Source organism: Camellia sinensis, unplaced genomic scaffold (genome assembly GCF_055761805.1).
Source record: "Camellia sinensis isolate YWXY unplaced genomic scaffold, ASM5576180v1 Unanchor11, whole genome shotgun sequence".
NCBI lineage: Eukaryota > Viridiplantae > Streptophyta > Magnoliopsida > Ericales > Theaceae > Camellia > Camellia sinensis.
This window is the reverse complement of record NW_028128989.1, coordinates 7,999,511-8,016,617: the sequence shown is the minus strand read 5'-3', so window position 1 is coordinate 8,016,617 and position 17,107 is coordinate 7,999,511. Positions and strand designations below refer to the sequence as shown.

Sequence of the window (17,107 nt, the reverse complement as noted above, 5' to 3'; positions counted from 1 at the left end):
TCATATTGTACAATGTTTATTGACCAATTTATCCAATTAATTGAAGAAGCGAATCGATTGGCCAATTGATTACATGTGGCTAAGCCATCCGATTAATTACACAATTGATTGGGACCAATTCTTCAAATTGATTGAGCAATCAATTTTTTTTTGTGAAATTTTAAATGTGCAATGAATTGGCCAATTGATTAGATATAGCCAATCCATTCAATCAATTGACTAATCGATTGGTTGTGGCCAATCAAATTGTTATTTGATTCTAATGCCCATTGTTATTTTGCTTAGGATGTGGCCAATCAATTGTGTTATTGATTATTATGCTCATTTTGTGTTCGATGGGGCTGCGTATATTATTTCTTCGTTTCTGGAAGGCTATTTGTGGGTTTAAGTTCTACTTTTTAATTCTTAATTTTGATTATATGTGCGAATATACATCTGTAAGTTATTACAGTCAGTAATAGATATAGATATATGTCACACTTAATGGTTGGTCACTTTTTGTTGCTCATGGCTGTAGGCTGTAGCAAGCAGAATATTATTTGGTTCATCTGTTTCATTTATATTTAGGTAAATTATAAACACACGTTTTGATAGTTACTTAGATTATTTTTCTTATGATTTTAAAAATTACATTATATCTCTTAAGATTTTTAATTTCATAGCAAATAGGTCCTTTTATTAATAAATTATCAAGTTAATTAACAATTTTTTCATAATGTTAAAATTTTATTTCAATTAATAATTCAAATAATTTTATTATTATATAGATGAACAGTTAGAAATTTCACTTTTTTAATTAATTCTGTTAAATAAAAAATTCTGACAGGGAGGTATTTGTAATTTTCTAAATCACATGAGACAATTCATATTTTAAGCAAATCTCAAGGAATGTATTTGTAATTTATCCTTTTTATTTTAAATAATTGGGCTTGTTGGGCTATCACTTGCGAAATTGGGCTTGTTGAGTTTGAAATCCCAGGCCCACATCTACTTCTGCAGTGGTCTACGGTTTTTCGGAATACCCTCCCGGCGATTCGATTTTGCAAATCGGTCTCTTCGAATTCCTTCTTCCAGCTTTGTCTCAAGCTACGAGTCTCTTCACGCCTTCAGTCTCCATCTCAGGTCTCTCTCTCTCTCTCTCTCCTTGAAAACCTACTAATTCTAGCCCTAGTTTGAGTGATCGTTGTTTGCAGAATTGTGATAAACAAAGGAATAGTTAGTTGGTTGTGATTTCAATGTTAAACAGAGTCTATTATGTTCACCAATAGTCGGAGGCAAGAAGAGCGTACTGGAAAATATGGAACTCCAAGGCTTCAATATCTTCAGGTCCATTACTTCACACACTTAGACCCAGATTGGTATCACATGAATTCTCTCCTTTTATTGTTTATGTTAGTGCCCTATCAATTTTCAGTGTTTTCCCAAAAACCAATTATTCAAGTAATAGTTTTGAATGTTGCTTCTTCAAATCAATTATAAAACAAAATTGAATTCAAACTCAGATTTTATTGCAGAAACAAATAAGTTAGAAATTAGTGTTAGTAAGGATGGAACAGTTACATGCATGACTAGTGAAGTATTTTATGTATGTGGGTGTTGATTAAATTTCACCTTTTGGTTTCAGGAATTAGTGTCTCAGTTTCAGAATGCGACTAGTGAAGGTATGATGTGTCAACATTGTTGTATTTCTGTGATTTTTCCTCTTTTTGAAATTTAACTTAATGCGGAATCTTGAAATTAGCTATGCCTTTCTTAAACAAAGAAAAGTTGATAAGGTTGCAATTTAGTTACTTTGGATTTAGTGGCAAGTCTTGAGTCCACCTCACCTCTTCCCAATCACTAGAAATGCTCTGAGTAATAACTCAGCATTAGGGATTGTCAAACATAAGGGGTTCATTTTGTTTAGCATAAGAGGGTAGTTTGGATTTTGATTACCAAGTGTGGTAGTATACTGAGGTGGATGTGTGGAAAAATTAGGAGAGAGAGTTCGGTATGAATGAATTCATGAGATGGTAGAGGTAGCACCTTAAATGAGGATAAATTGATTAAAATGGTTTGGTTGTGTGCTATGAAGACTAGTAAGTGCCCCAGTTAGGAAGGGTGACACTATCTGCGTTGAGGGTAATGTTAGGAAACGAGGGAGACCAAGCTTAACTTGGGTTTACAGAAAGACCTGCTATAGCTTTAGTTTAACTGAAATTCTGACCCTTAATTGAGCGGAATGAAAAAATAGAGGTCCTGGGGACATGCTTGCTTTTGAACACATTACCTAAGGTGAAATGAATTTCCAGATTTTCTCATCCTGCTTGATACTTTTTTTTAGAGTGACATCTGAGAGTATTAAGTACCTCATTTCAAATTATATGATGATAAAAGGTTCAGGATCAGTTCTGGTGGAAAAGTTCCATGAATTAGTAATTCATGTCACTCAGTTCATGTAGTTGTAGAAATGCCTGGTTGAATATTTAAGTGAATGAAGTCAATGGCAGTGTTCCAATTTCTTTTACTTAATCTTGCTTTCGATAAACCTCAACCATTACCATTAACATGAATGATTGATACTTGTGTTTGCAGAATCAAAAGAGAGGATTGTTGCTAATTTAGCAAACTTCGCGTATGATCCTTACAATTATACCTTCTTGCGTCAGGTTCAGTGTCCTCGACTGAATGGTGAACAACTTGTAATTTATTTCCTGATCTTATCTTATCACATAATAACTTCTATTTGTGATTTTAAACAGCTCAACATTTTGGAACTTTTCCTTGATTGCGTAACAGAACCAAATGAGAAGCTTGTAGAATTTGGTGTTGGAGGGATCTGCAATTCTTGTGTTGGTAGCCAAAAGATCTACACCTTTTGCTAGATACTTCTATATTAACTCAAAACATTCCAATTTTCTTGCTCATGTTCTTCAACTTCTTTCAAAGTAATGAGTGCTATTAGAGTTGTGTGTGCGCGGGCACACGTAATGGTGTCTAACTTATTGAATTCTCTCTGCAGATCCAGCAAATGCTGCCATTGTCACCCAGTGTGGTGGGATTCCTCTTATCATTCAATGTTTATCAAGTCCTGTTAGAAACACTGTAAGGCGTAAATCTTTTTCATGGGTTAGAACACATCATTTCAATTGTCATTGCTTCTTCACTTCTTGAAGTTGGGTTCCATCATAGATTGGAAGGAACTTTGAATTAGATACTCAACCACCATGATTTCATAATTTGAAGGAAAACAAAATAATTTGCATTTTGTTTGTAGATTTTGCTCATTCAAGTTTGTGGTGTGTATTAGATAACAACATATTTGAGACAGGTTTTTTTGCTTTGTAGCTACTAATAAAATTATGTTTTTAATTTATATATATGGTGTAGAATCATATTCATGTATGTTTCTAATTCAAGTAAATTACGATTTGTAGGTAAATTATGCTCTCGGGGCTCTGTATTATCTGTGTAATGCTTCTAACAAGGAAGAGATATTGAAACCAGAGGTGGTGGATGTCATGAGAAGGTATGCGGCAGCTGGTGCAGTTAGTGTAAGCTTCAGTAATCTAGCTCAAGCATTTCTAGATAAGCACGTTGATGAACACGAGTGACAGATAAATTCTACTTTATGGTACCGATTCATTCAATGATGTCATTCATATTTGATATAATTTGTGTCACATTAATATCATGATTGACTTCTTTGTTGTTTTAAACACCTTGTAAATTTTCACTTGCCTTTGTTAATAGTTATTACCTCTGTTTTCATAGAGAATTACTAGTATTGTACTTTTGTAGTGGTTACGAATTAGGTTGTCGTCCACTGAACTGCCCTTTACAGTTCTTTTCTGTTAATTATTTCAACTTGAGGTTTAGAAAAATCCCGTGATTAAGTCTTTTCTAGGTTGCTTAATCTACTGGATTGCCTACTAAGGTAATGAAATTATGATGATAAGAATAATGCGCTAATGACTATCTACTAACTTACTATAATGTGAATGGGTTTGATGTTGGAATCAGCTTGTATAATCTACTGGATTGCCTACTAAGGTAATGAAATTATGATGATAAGAATAATGGGCTAATGACTCTCTACTAACTCGGAATATAATGTGAATGGATTTGATGTTGGAATCAGCTTGTAAACCCATCAAGGATGGATGTAGGGGGTGCAGGCAGGGGCGGTTGCACTCCCAAAACTTTAAAAAATTATATATATGATACTAATAATTAGTAAGATAATTTCAAATTAGAATATTTTGCACTCCCAAAATTTCAGTAGTTTGCGCCCTACAAATTATTTACGTTACAAAATTTTAAAAATAATTTTTAAATTGAGTTTTATCAAATATTGATCTATTCTATTTGTTATCTGTATTATTTATTATATTTCTATATTTTTTAAAGTTACTTGTATTTTTTTTATCGGTTTCTATTTATTAGTATTCTTATTTTTTGTTCATATGTCATCTATGTTTTTTCTTATTGTTTTATAAATCACACATTTTAATTTACTTATGCATCTTATTTTACACTCATTTGTTTGTTCATTCTCTCATCTTATTTTGCACTCATTCTTGTTTGTTCATTCTCTAGAAATAAGAATATTGTCTATTTCAATGACATTTTTAAAACAAGTTAATAAATTTTAATACCACTTATTGAAATGGATTATCATTATGCTCATAAAAACATACATTTTCAATTATATTTTTTTTTTTCAAAATTAAATTGCATAATAAGATGGAAGATGATCTTATAGCAAGTTATCTGATCATATTTATTAAGAAAAATATTAATTAAGGTTTTTATGTGGAGTTTATTATAGATGTTTTTATATATAATAGAAACAATAGCAATTACAACATTTTTAAATAGTTAACTTTACTAGACAGAGACATAGTAATAGTTAATATTTTGTCAAGTTGATGTTTACAAGAAATATATCCAATTATATTTTTGTTTTCAATTATGTTGACAAAGAATATCTAATTAATAGTAATATTATTATTTTATTTTATTTTGAATTGGTATAAATCAAAATTTAAAATTTTGTTATAATTTTTTTCGATAAAAAGTTACAGTATTTTTGCCTTGCCAAAACTCAAATCCTAAATCCGTTCCTGAAACATTGAATTTGGATGAGAGAGAGAGAGAGAGAGAGAGAGGGACTGGAAGTATTTAGAAGATTCGAAGATGAGTACTACGCAATAAATACTTATGAATCACAATTATGTTTGTCCCGGCAGTGCTACATGCACCAATTAATATACATGTTAGCGTACTAACTAGTATTATGTTATTATTACTGATCCCACCTATTATACAAATTACAAATATCTAAAATTTCAAAAATTATGCCAAATCATTTGTTAGTATACTAATTAGTACATTAATTAATACATATAGCATTATTCTGCTTGTCCTGTAGTTGATCGTGTCTTTTTACTACTCCATTTATACAGAATGGCATAAGAATTAGCAGTGGAGTCTCTGACAAAACAGATATGTACATTTTATTTGTCAAATTTTATTAATGCCAATTTAAAAAGGACATGCTAAATCCATTGTTCTTGTGAGTTGTGAATGCTTTATGAAAACAAAATTAACTACCTCATACAAGCTAAATTACAATGCCAAGCGCAGAGGTGTTTGATGGCTAAACTTTTTCTGTCAAAACCCAAAACAGTAAAGGTTTGATCTGTTACTTCTGGTAAAAGAAGATGGATATGGCCTAGAAAATGAAAGGTTGTTAGTTTGTTGTATGCCTCAAAATTGTACAATTTCACATACGCTGATTTCAAATATACTTAATTGGCACCAAGTTATTTTAAACTATGGAAAGTGATGGATCACTAATTTGTAAAGTATGAGTGGAATTGGTATCTAGTAATTGGAATCAACTTACAAAGACATTTTTCTCTTCTTTCTGCCAGTACTCTGCTAAAAAAAACAGTCGGCTAGATGGCAACAAGTAGCACTCCATGCATCCAATTGATTAAAAAAAATTGTTCCATAGCCCAAATCATGTGTCAGTAGGAGATGTGGGTATTTTGATTTGAGTTTAGACTCAAACAGTGTATAACTACATATAATATACACTTCCAGGATTGCAAATCGACAATTCTAACATATTATGTATTCTTTTCTCTCTAATCGCTCTCTAGAAAATACAAGAGTGCATGAAGTGAGTTCTTGGATTGTGGAGTTAAGAACATTGTTCAATAATTGTAAGAATATTCTACTACTACAGTAAGATATACAAACTGATATTTTAAACAGAATTTACTTACAAAATAATATGGCCCTTTATGTTCCTTTCATTTCCGACTAAAACATTCGTTGTTATGACTTATAATATGAATCATCATTCTTATTGAGCTTTTGTATGAAAACTCTATTTGTACTCTTTTTTCTTTTTTTTTCCTTCTTTCTCTCTCTTTTGGCAAAACATCAGTTCGATTCTGGTTAGATCAGTCCACCATGTCCCAAAATATTGAGACATAAGAGAACATAACATCAACCTCTAATTGACAATAATTATGACAAAGTTCCTTTACAAGAGGAATCGTTTTACTGTTGAGCAAAAAAAAGAAAAGAAAAAAGTGTAGAACTATAATTGTGTATGAAGTAGGCAAAATCTACATTAATGGTGTGTTTGGTTGGAAGATTTGGGGAGGAATTTGGAAAGGGAAAGGGAAAAGATGTGTGAAACTATGTGAAATTTAAGCATGTTTTATTTATATTTCACCTACCTTTTCCATTTCCCTTTCCAAATCCCTCCTCAAATGCCTCAACCAAACACAACATAAAAAAGTACTCCAGCATCAGTTTAATCTGCTTCCCTTTTTTTTGGCAACAATTTGTACTTAATTTGTAAGGCGTACCTAAAGAGACTTTTACATAAACTAATTTGAGAGAGAATCGGTTTATCAAGCAAACTTGCCTTGCTCAATATGGGCTAGGTCCAAACCATGGGCTAACATGAGCCTTATAGAATCCTGTTCAAATATAAGAAATGAGATTCCATTTGCAAACTCATAAATGAAAAGTTAAACAAGTAATGTGGAACAAATGCAAAAACTGGTATACAACAAGAACTTGCCTCAACAACGTGTGTTGGTACTTACTGCAAAACCAGCAAAAGCTACACAGCTCAGCTCAAGCCCAAAATATTTGCTTAGCTCTAATAGTTTGCTCAAAATTTATTTTCTTCCTTCTTTTCCATCCTTTTGGGTAGATAGGGCTTTCATGAATTTGGGTCACCTTGAGCATTCACAATCAGTAGTTCATTTCTTTGCACATTGTAGAGAGAACTAATCCACTGCTGAAAAAAAAACAAAACAAAAAAAAAAAAAAGAAAAGAAAAAAAAAAGTGCCACTTGACCTCTGTTATACATATTCATGTTTGGTGAAGTAGTTTTTTTTTTTTTTTTTTTAATCTCTTTTCATGGTAATTGTGACTTTCAAAGGTTAAACATGACTAAGATCGATAAGATATGAAAATAAAAAAGAATAAACACACAAGAATTGTAAATTATGTGCATACACAAAGAACACAATCATTACCTTCATGGTTGTTACAATTTCACAATGATAAAAAATGTTACACAAGGTATCCAAAAAATAGTCATTCACCCTCAACTATATATATATATATATATACATAGAAATTATGACAACAATTCACAGGTACAAAAATACAAAATTACCCTTACTGCAAATTCGGGTTGGGAGAAAGCACCCCCCACCTTCGGACACTCTCCGTCAATTTACCTCAAAGTTGGATCCACAATCAAAAGATTAACGTCTAGAACTTGTCAGGATTTACATTACCGAACAAGATAGACATGATGATAGTATTAACTAAGGAGGTTGCAATAGGTTGGAAGACTTCTAAAAAGTGTTTATACCAGACATTGACTCAACTAATCATCATAAGTAATAAGCAAAACCATATATTTATCCCGAACACTGACTCAATTAATCATGATTAAAAAAAATCCCTATCAAAGACATAAAAATCAAAATCAAAATTTAAAAAAAAATAAATAAACCCACCAAACCAAAAATGTTTATCCCGGACATTGACTCAATTAATCATGATAAGCAGGTCTATTAAGAGGCTTGGAAAGATTTTTTTTGTACGTGAAGTCGTTGAGTGGTTTTTTTTTTCTTACTTTTTTAACTATTGACAAACAAACTTTTTGACTATTTAATCAAAAAGTTAGAAAATGCTATAGGCCCTAACATTTTTACCAAATATTTGATCACATGAGTGTGCTATACTCATGTGAGACATTTGATCAAATATTTGATAGAAATATTGGTATCCCTAATATTATTCAAAAAAGTTAGCTTTTTAAGAACATCTTAAACAATTCCTATGAACACTACTCGATATGAAGGTTAGCAGATACATGAACTTTAGATGTCGTTTTGGCTGTAGAGTAATAACAATATTTTTAGGCTTATTTTAAAATCTTACCTTTGCGGTCCGTCTAATTATGTAAAATCCGAAAACTTAAATCTTTTTAAAAAAAATCATCAAAGACCAAAAAAAATAAAAACCACCAAAATTTTTTATCCCGAACACTGACTCAATTAATCATGATAAACAAGTCTATTAAGCGGCCGTTTGCGAGGATTTTTTTATTTTTCTTTTGTGAATAGAGTCGTGGAGAGATTTTCTTTGACTTTTCTAACTATTGACAAATAAGCTTTTTGACTATTTAATCAAAAAGTTAGAAAATGTAAATGTTATAGGCCCTAACATTTTTATTAAATATTTGATCAAATATTTCACACTACACTCATATGAGACATTTGATCAAATATTTAATAGAAATATTGGCACCCCTAACATTACTCGAAAATGTTAATTTTTTTTAGAATATTCTAAATAATTCCTATAAACACCACTTGAGATGAAAGTTAGTGAATACATGAACTTTAGAGGTCTTTTCAGCTATAGAGTAGTAATAATATTTTTTTAAGTTTATTTTTATCTTTAAAAAACTTTTTTCAATTTTAAGTTAAAATAATATACTTTTTAGTTCAATCCAAAGCCTTTTTTTTTATTATTATTTAAATCAAAGATAAGCAATTTTTATAAGTTTAGTGACTTTTTTTTTTATTTTTTCAAGGTTATTTGGTCTAGATGGACATAAAAAATAAAATAAAATAAAATAAATTGACATAAGTTTTATAATAATAAAAAAATCACCAAAAACAAAAAAAAAAGCCTAAAAAAATAATAAAAAAAAGAGACAGATTATGAGATTGTGGGATTTACTCCCTGGTCCCATCTGAACCTAGGGGTGCTGCTGTGACTTAGTCACAGTGGTTCTGTGGAGGATTTTTTCGAGTATATTTTGATGATCTGAACCGTTCATATTGTAGGGTTTGTTAAATAGATCATCCATGCAAAAAATCAAATTGATTGGAAATCTATAACTTTATAACAAGAGTACATTTGTTTTCAAAAATACAAACGGTTCACATTATCTCGATAATTTTTGTAAAACAATTTGAATCTAATCATAGGGTTACAGATTTCTGATTTAACTTGATTTTTTTGCATAAATGATATACTCGACGAACCCTACAATATGAACGGTTCGGATCATTGAAAAAAACTCGGAAAAAGCCCCCACGGGCTCACAGCAGATCCTCACAGCAGCAGCCCCAAGTCCATCTAACTATTATTCTTATTAAAAACACCGCTTTAGAGTTCAATGCCAATGGAAACATGAGTTCCAAATTGAATTTGCATGTACTTTTGAAGGCCCAACTGAAATAAATAGATTGATATAATTATGTTAAAATTGTAAAATTTATTGTATTTTTTCTAAATGTTAAGGGAGATGACTACAATTTTTCCAAAATATATTTACTTGTTTTGATTACCTTCCCCAGTCCGCATACCCTCTTGGCCGCCCAAAAATAGAAAATAGAAAACACACAAAGCTCTCTTGGTAAGGAAGTTGGTGAATGAATGGGGGGATATAAAATTGAAAGTTCAGTTAGCATTGATTAGTACTTGAGGTAGAAATATGGGGGAAAGTGTTCATGCAACAGAACTTTGAATTGCCTAACCTTTCACATCTCCCACCATCTACTCTACCAACCCACCTTTGCCTATGTGTGTATTCGAGGCATCTTCTTACTTCCCATCACCTCATTGTGTTAATACCCTAAAAAAAATAATAATAATAATAATTAAAGAAACCAAGGATGATATTCAAGTTCTTATACATTTCAATATTACGACAGAAATTGGACAAACCCTTTCAAAATATTATGTCAACGGTTTTGCTTCAAATATATATATTTTTTTACAGTGAAAATGACCTCTCTTCTTCTCACAGCCTAATTTTGAGTGCAACGCCAACCTCCATGCATTTTAAGGTGCGATCATTTGTTTGATAAAATAATAAGAGGTGTATCTTTTGTAAGCTCATTGGCTAAAATTGTTGTGTGACATGACTCTTGTGGAACTTTAATCCCATGAATTCAGAATATCTATCTTCTCTTGCATTGTATCAGGGTAATACTACAGCACTGATACATAATATCACTAACTAATAAAAGAACTCCTATGTATAATCTCTTTTTTTTTTTTATCACTATTGGATATCACTGATTACATGACATTATGTTATTTGTTTTTATTATTTCTTTAACGATGATTTCTGAATAAAAACCCAGTCATAAATATCCGCGTAAGTAGTAATAAGTGTTGGAGGGTGCATTTGAAATGAGCGTGCATGGGCAAGGATAGATCTAGGGGGGTGCGAATGGGCTGCGCCCTCAAAATTTTTTAAAATATCATATATTATATTAGAAAATTTATAATTATAAGGGTTTGTAACTCTAAACATACTTTCGCATAATTCTGGAGATGACACTCCATTAGCATAACAGTGTCGTTGCCCAGTGATTTACACACAAAAATATTATTAAATAGTGATACCACGAATAAGTGTTCACCATAGAGACTGAAAAGAAAACAGAAAATGCTAGTATACAAGTTGCTACGCTGAGCAATTCAATTCAACTTCAGTTGAATCCATGCTAATTGCAACATATACACAGTGCAATATATGATTGAATGGTAATAACAAATCTGAGTGATCACATAGATATTGAAAAGAAAATAGAGAAGGCTATAGTACAAGTAGCTAAGTTGAGCAATTCAATTCAATTCAACTTCAGTTGAATCCATAGTAATTGCTCTCTCTGTTTCTATGTTGCTATTTTATTTTATTTTTTCATGGACAGCGACCAGTGTATAAGCATTATCACCCTGCGTTGTCCTATTCCTCATTGTCGCCATGCTGATCATCATCGTCAGAAGAAGAAGCAGCAGCAGCAACCAATCCAAAATCGAAGATGAAATCAAGAAAATAGAACAAGAAAACCAGAACAGGGCAGCTAAGAAACATGGGAATCGGACCGAAGATCCAAAGAAACAGGGGGAAAGAAAAGTAGAATGCTCTGAGACCCAATGACCAGAAATAGCTTCCCCTGTTCACCGTCCTCCCCACATACTCGGGCGTCAGATAGCGGCTATGGTGGAGACGATTGTGAGTCATTTTCTTGTGTGGAACGTTGATGAGTATGCTGGCATGGCTGTAGTACCTGATGGACTGGACATTGAACAAAAATGCAACGAGGAAGCAGACTAGTATTGAGAAGAACTTTATGGAGAATCCCATCTCACTTTTGTCTCCCAATACGAACTTGCCTGCTGACTTAGTGCTGATTATGTTGCTCATGAGGAGGGCGATGATAGAGCTGAGCATGATCGCCATTGATGCCAAAAGGGTCGATGCCATTATGTTGTTTCTCAGCGTCTGCACCGCCAGAACTCCGTACTTTGATGCGTCCTGCCATCATCCATAGCCCTTTTCAATTTCAGAATCATCAATATTGCATGTGTATGTTTATATACGAATTCACCCTGTTTTGTTTGCCCGAAAAATATTCACTTTTTTCAAGTATTTGGTACAATAGAAAATGTTAAATGAATGAAAAATAAAAAATTTTGATCATCAGAAAACAAGTTTATTTGGGTTGAAAGTAAGAAAAAAAAGTTTTGAAACCTAAATCATTTAGCCCACCACCACCACCTTGCCGCCTCTACCCCACCCCACCATGACCACTTCAACCAAACCACCACCACCACCTCCACTTCCACCACGTGCCTTGACGCCACAATCACCTCCACAAAGCCCCCACCACCCATGGTTTTAAATAACTGTATCGCTTATGTATCAATATCACTGGTATTGATATTTAAAACCATGTTACCACCACTAAGACCACCACCTGCCGCCACCATCACCTCAACAACTTCACCACCATTAATGATGCAATTTACAAAATTTTCTATGATTTTTTTTTTTTTTTTTTTTTTTTTGAGCAAATAAACAGAAGGTGAAATTTGAAATAGATACCTCCATCATAGCACAAACCCAGAAGCGGCGGTTGATGGCGTTGACTCCGATAAAGGTGCGAGAAGGGTGGTTGACGACCTGATAGACGAGCCAGGCATGGTAAGCCACCATTATGAAGAGTCCTGCTGGTACTAACAAGTAATCAAGAACTTGTTTCTCCATCACAGTTAAAAATGACCTCAGTTTGAAGATGAAGATCCTCTCTCTCTCTCTCTCCCTCCCCCGAGGAATTGTTGAACTCCAAAACTGTGGAGACAGAGGTAGAGAGAGAGAGGGTGACAGAAGTGTTATAGGGTTGTGGCGTGCGAGTGTTCAATAATGCTTTGTGATTCAATATTGTTAGATAAACACCTCAGACAAGTGGAGACAAGTTGGATATTATATTGAGTAATTATATGTATTGATGAATAAAAAAATCTAATGATATAATTTTGCCATATTTTTAATATTTTGTGTTTTGATAGAAATTGATATTGTATTTGAAATATACTTCCAAAATGTAGTGTTGATACTCTAAATAAATTATGAAAAGAAGATGCATATAGAGAGAGGGTTTGAGAATGCCATTACACTTTACACTGACGTGGTTATACTGCAAACAGATTTGAGTTATCCATTTGAGGGAGGTTTATGTGAGACCAACAAAATGAACGATCCAAATTTATTTGTAACATTATCGCATGTGAGAGTGAATAATTTTTCCACCGTAAAATGATTTCTAATATTATTTCAAGTTGTCCGACACATAGAGATTGAAAAGAAAACAGAGGATGCTAGTACAAGTAGCTAAGTTGAGCAATTCAATTCAATTCAACTTGAGTTGAATCCATATTAATTGCTCTCTATCTCTCACTCTGTATCGAATCCATATTAGATGCTGCTAGTACAAGTAGCTAGATTGTTACTACTTGATAGTGAACCAAAAACCAAAACAAAATCAACAATGACCACTGTATCACCCAGTATTGTTCTCCTCATCCTCGCCGTGGTGATGATCATCGTCCTCAGCAGCACTAGCAACCCAACCAAAATCGAAGGTAACATCAAGAAAATAGAGCAGGAAAACCAGCACAAGGCAGCTAATAAACATGGGAATTGGACCAAAAATCCAAAGAAACAGAGGGAAAGAAAAGTAGAATGCTCTGAGACCCAATGACCAGAAATAGCTTCCCCTGTTCACTGTCCTCCCCACATACTCTGGTGTCAAATGGCCGCTATGACAGTGATGATGATCGTGGAGAGTCATCTTCTTGAGTGGGACATTGATGAGTATGCTGGCATGACTGTAGTACCTAATGGACTGGACATTGAACAAGAATGCAATGAGGAAGCAGACTAGTATTGAGAAGAATTTTATGGAGAATCCGAGCTCGGATCGGTCTCCGAACACGAACCTGCCTGCGGACCGACTGCTGCCTGAGTTGCTCATGAGGAGGGCGATGAGAGAGCTGAGCATGATCGCCGTCGAGGCCAAAAGGGTGGATGCCATTATGTTGTTTCTCAGCGTTTGCACTGCCAAAACTCCAGTTTTTGATGCGTCCTGCCATTATCCATATCCCATTGCAATTTTAGATACAATCAATGAAATTTAAATACGGCAAAAAACTAACTCGAGCACGGGTCGTTTAATCTTGTTTGCCAAATAGATCAGTTTTGAGTCAAATTTTTTAAGTTATAGCATCTCCAACGGTTCAGTATTTTTTTCATCAAATTTGAGTAAAAAATTGCTCATTTTCTCAATCTGATATCAGTTGCTCTAACGGTGCATCAAAAGAAGGGTCAACCAGTGGGTCAACAGGTTGGTCGGCCGGTCAGTCGACTGGTAAGACAAATTTTTTTATTTTTTTTTTAACCTTTTTGAATTGTTTGAACCTACCTATTTAAACTGTTTGAACCTGTTTCCGGTCGACCAGTCGGACATCCAGTAGGTTGACCGATGGGCCCACTTGCAACGTTACAACACAGTGAATTGGTGAAGGCTCACGAAGATTCTTAATTTGGTGAAAAATTTGCTCCGTTCTCAATTTAATATCAGTTTGGTGAAACCATTGGAACAGAAAAAGTGACTTTTTTCATCAAATTCAAATTTGATACTGAATCTGATGCAACGTTGAAGATGGTCTCAGGAGATTTCCTGTCTAACCCATTGGAGTCTCCTATCATCTAAAAGGGAACTTTGAAGGTTTTGTATTCAAGTTCAGTGATCAAGTCGAAGCTTGACTAAACTCAAATTCAGCTCGAGAAAGATATGTTAATTAATAATTATTTTTAATAAAATATCAAATATATTTTCGTTAAATTTTTTCACATTTAATTGATAAAATTTATTAATAATATGAATTTCTTTTTATATATATTTGATCAAAAACTACTATCATTTTTTCCTCACTTTTTGCACATTAATTTAAGATTTTCATTATGGCGGGGCTTGCCTCCAGTCTACCATCTGGACTGGAGGGTCCAGTCTAATCCATTGGGCTTACTTTTGAATTCCTTTTTGATAATTCGAACCGTTCACATTTTAAAGTTTGTTAAGTACATTATCCCTGTAAAATATCACGTCAATCAAAGAACGGATACTAGGTATTCAGATCACTTTTTTATGAACCGTTAATTTTTTGACTGTTCATTTTTTCTAGACAAAAGTAATCCGAATACATAGTATATGTTATCCGATCAAAATAATTTTTACAGGAATAATGTACTCAATAAATCCTAAATTGTAAACAGTTCTGATTATTGAAAATGGACCCAAAAGTGAGCCCAATGAATCGAACTGAACCGAACTGTCCCAGATCTAGAATGAAGACAGTCCGCACCCTTTCATTATTAGGTCCAACTAGACCCGTCCAGTGTGGCCCATGGGCCCTTGTTTGGGCCCCGTTTCGATAATCTAAACCGTTCAATATGTTAAACTCGTTGAGTACTATATTTTTGAAAAAATCATGTTGATCGGATATCGATAATTATTTAATCAAATTAAAATTTTGTCAACTATTTATTTTTTCATCATTTATTTTTTTTAATACAAATCTGATCCAATCAAATTGCTATCGATATCCGATCAATATGATATTTTACAGGGATATAGTACTCGACGAGTTCTACATATTAACGATTTGAATTATCAAAACGGATCCAAAAAGGACACATGGGCTCGACTGAACGGATTTAGTCTTGATCTCAACCTAAAACAAGCTGGACCCTTCATTATTATGTTGAAGCTCTAACATGAAGATTTCAACATCAACAACATTGCATATATATATATATATATATAGATTTGATATGAAAAAATTATAAGAAATGAAAGGAATGTGATGGGAATTGAAAGAGACATAGATAGATGTATACCTCCATCATGGCACGAACCCAGAAGCGGCGGTTGATGGCGTTGATGCCGATGACGGTGCGAGAAGGGTGTTTGATGACCTGATAGAATAGCCAGATGTGGTAAGCCACCATTATCAGCAGCCCTGTTGGTACTAACATGTAATCAACTACTTGTTTCTCCATCAAATCGCTTTCTCTTTCCCCAGGGATTGTTCAACACCGAATGAATGAAGTAGTGGAGAGACCGAATCCAAGTGTTACACGGCTGTTTGTGGTGTGCGTGTATTGTTGACCAAGTATAATCCCTAGGTTCCGCAACGGTGATGCCAAACTAAACCCACTACTCGTATCATAGGTTCATTTATACCTGAAAAATACTAGAGATTCTACATTTTTTCTGAACATCTCATATACATGTGACCTACACTATATATATATATATATATGTATCTCAAATCTATATGAAATATTTGGTAAAAAATTTAAGAATTTATTGATGAGTCTTATATACAAAGTTCAAAATTTATAGTCTCAAACAAAACACTGGCACTAATTAGTTTTATATAGTCGTAATTTTTATCAAAAAATCCTATTTTTTGAAAAAAAAAAAAATTAAAACGTTGCTAAATCTCACTACTGTCAGACTTTCATCAGACGTCATCACAGACTCACCGCAATGTTCAACATCACCGAAAAATCGCCGGAATATTATCGAAATGTTCTGAACATCACCGGAAGTTATTGTAATATTTAATGTTCGCTAGACGTCAAGAATATAGCCAGAGACTCATCAAAATGTCTAGAATATTGCTAAAAAAATAAGAATAAATTGAGAAATTAAAGTGAAAAAACATAGCAAAATGTATTAAATATTGATAAACTGAATTGAGGGGGGGAATATGTTATTTTCAATTTTTGTAAGGCTTAAGTAAATATTTTTCAATTGATCAAACTGAAAAACAAATTTTGAAACTGTAAAATGAAACTGAAAAACATTTTATGAAATTGCAAAATTATGAAAGTTGTGAAACTGTAAAATTATGAAAGTTCTAAAGAAAGTTATGAAACTGTAAAATTTTACAGTTCTAAAAAATGATTCATTTCAGCACCAAAAAAAAAAAAACTAAACTGTAAAATTTTACAATTTTCACCAACTGTAATTAAAACTCGAAAACAACTTGTTCAAAATTTGAAAATTTTCTCCATTATAACAGAAAAATTAAAAGTATGTAGTATAAAAAAAGTATTATAACTGAGAAATTGAAGAAAATAGACAAATATAGAGAGATACTTGTACTCCGATAACTATTTTTTAATTTAGATTTAGTCAG

General features: G+C 33.0%; 3 protein-coding genes across 7 annotated transcripts; 1 reads left to right on the top strand and 2 right to left on the bottom strand.

Moving 5' to 3' along the window:
- The first annotated feature begins 960 nt into the window (after window positions 1–960).
- Window positions 961–3,757, top strand: LOC114265259 (uncharacterized). Of its 4 annotated transcripts, none has more exons than XM_028206024.2 (7): window positions 961–1,122; window positions 1,247–1,326; window positions 1,625–1,661; window positions 2,575–2,648; window positions 2,742–2,835; window positions 3,002–3,084; window positions 3,417–3,757. In XM_028206024.2, exons 2-7 carry the CDS (start codon window positions 1,255–1,257, stop codon window positions 3,591–3,593), a joined length of 537 nt encoding a protein of 178 aa, XP_028061825.2. In that variant the 5' UTR covers window positions 961–1,122; window positions 1,247–1,254; the 3' UTR covers window positions 3,594–3,757. The 4 variants fall into 4 exon arrangements, with proteins under 4 accessions (XP_028061825.2, XP_028061823.2, XP_028061824.2 ...); XM_028206022.2 differs by having other exon boundaries at window positions 1,001–1,122; window positions 1,172–1,326; XM_028206023.2 differs by having other exon boundaries at window positions 1,008–1,122; window positions 1,194–1,326.
- Window positions 3,758–11,091: 7,334 nt separating this feature from the next.
- LOC114307728 (uncharacterized) lies at window positions 11,092–12,992 on the bottom strand. Its single transcript, XM_028253146.2, has 2 exons — window positions 12,444–12,992; window positions 11,092–11,873 (listed from the first exon to the last, which is right to left on the bottom strand). The coding sequence occupies exons 1-2, from the start codon at window positions 12,603–12,605 to the stop codon at window positions 11,301–11,303; spliced, it is 735 nt and encodes a 244-aa protein (XP_028108947.2). The 5' UTR covers window positions 12,606–12,992; the 3' UTR covers window positions 11,092–11,300.
- Window positions 12,993–13,139: 147 nt separating this feature from the next.
- On the bottom strand, window positions 13,140–16,532 carry LOC145788565 (uncharacterized). 2 transcript variants are annotated; one of them, XM_082911343.1, is made up of 3 exons: window positions 15,798–16,532; window positions 13,838–13,983; window positions 13,140–13,743 (listed from the first exon to the last, which is right to left on the bottom strand). In XM_082911343.1, the coding sequence occupies exons 1-3, from the start codon at window positions 15,957–15,959 to the stop codon at window positions 13,686–13,688; spliced, it is 366 nt and encodes a 121-aa protein (XP_082767469.1). In that variant the 5' UTR covers window positions 15,960–16,532; the 3' UTR covers window positions 13,140–13,685. The 2 variants fall into 2 exon arrangements, with proteins under 2 accessions (XP_082767469.1, XP_082767468.1); XM_082911342.1 differs by having other exon boundaries at window positions 13,140–13,983; window positions 15,798–16,188.
- Window positions 16,533–17,107: the final 575 nt, after the last annotated feature.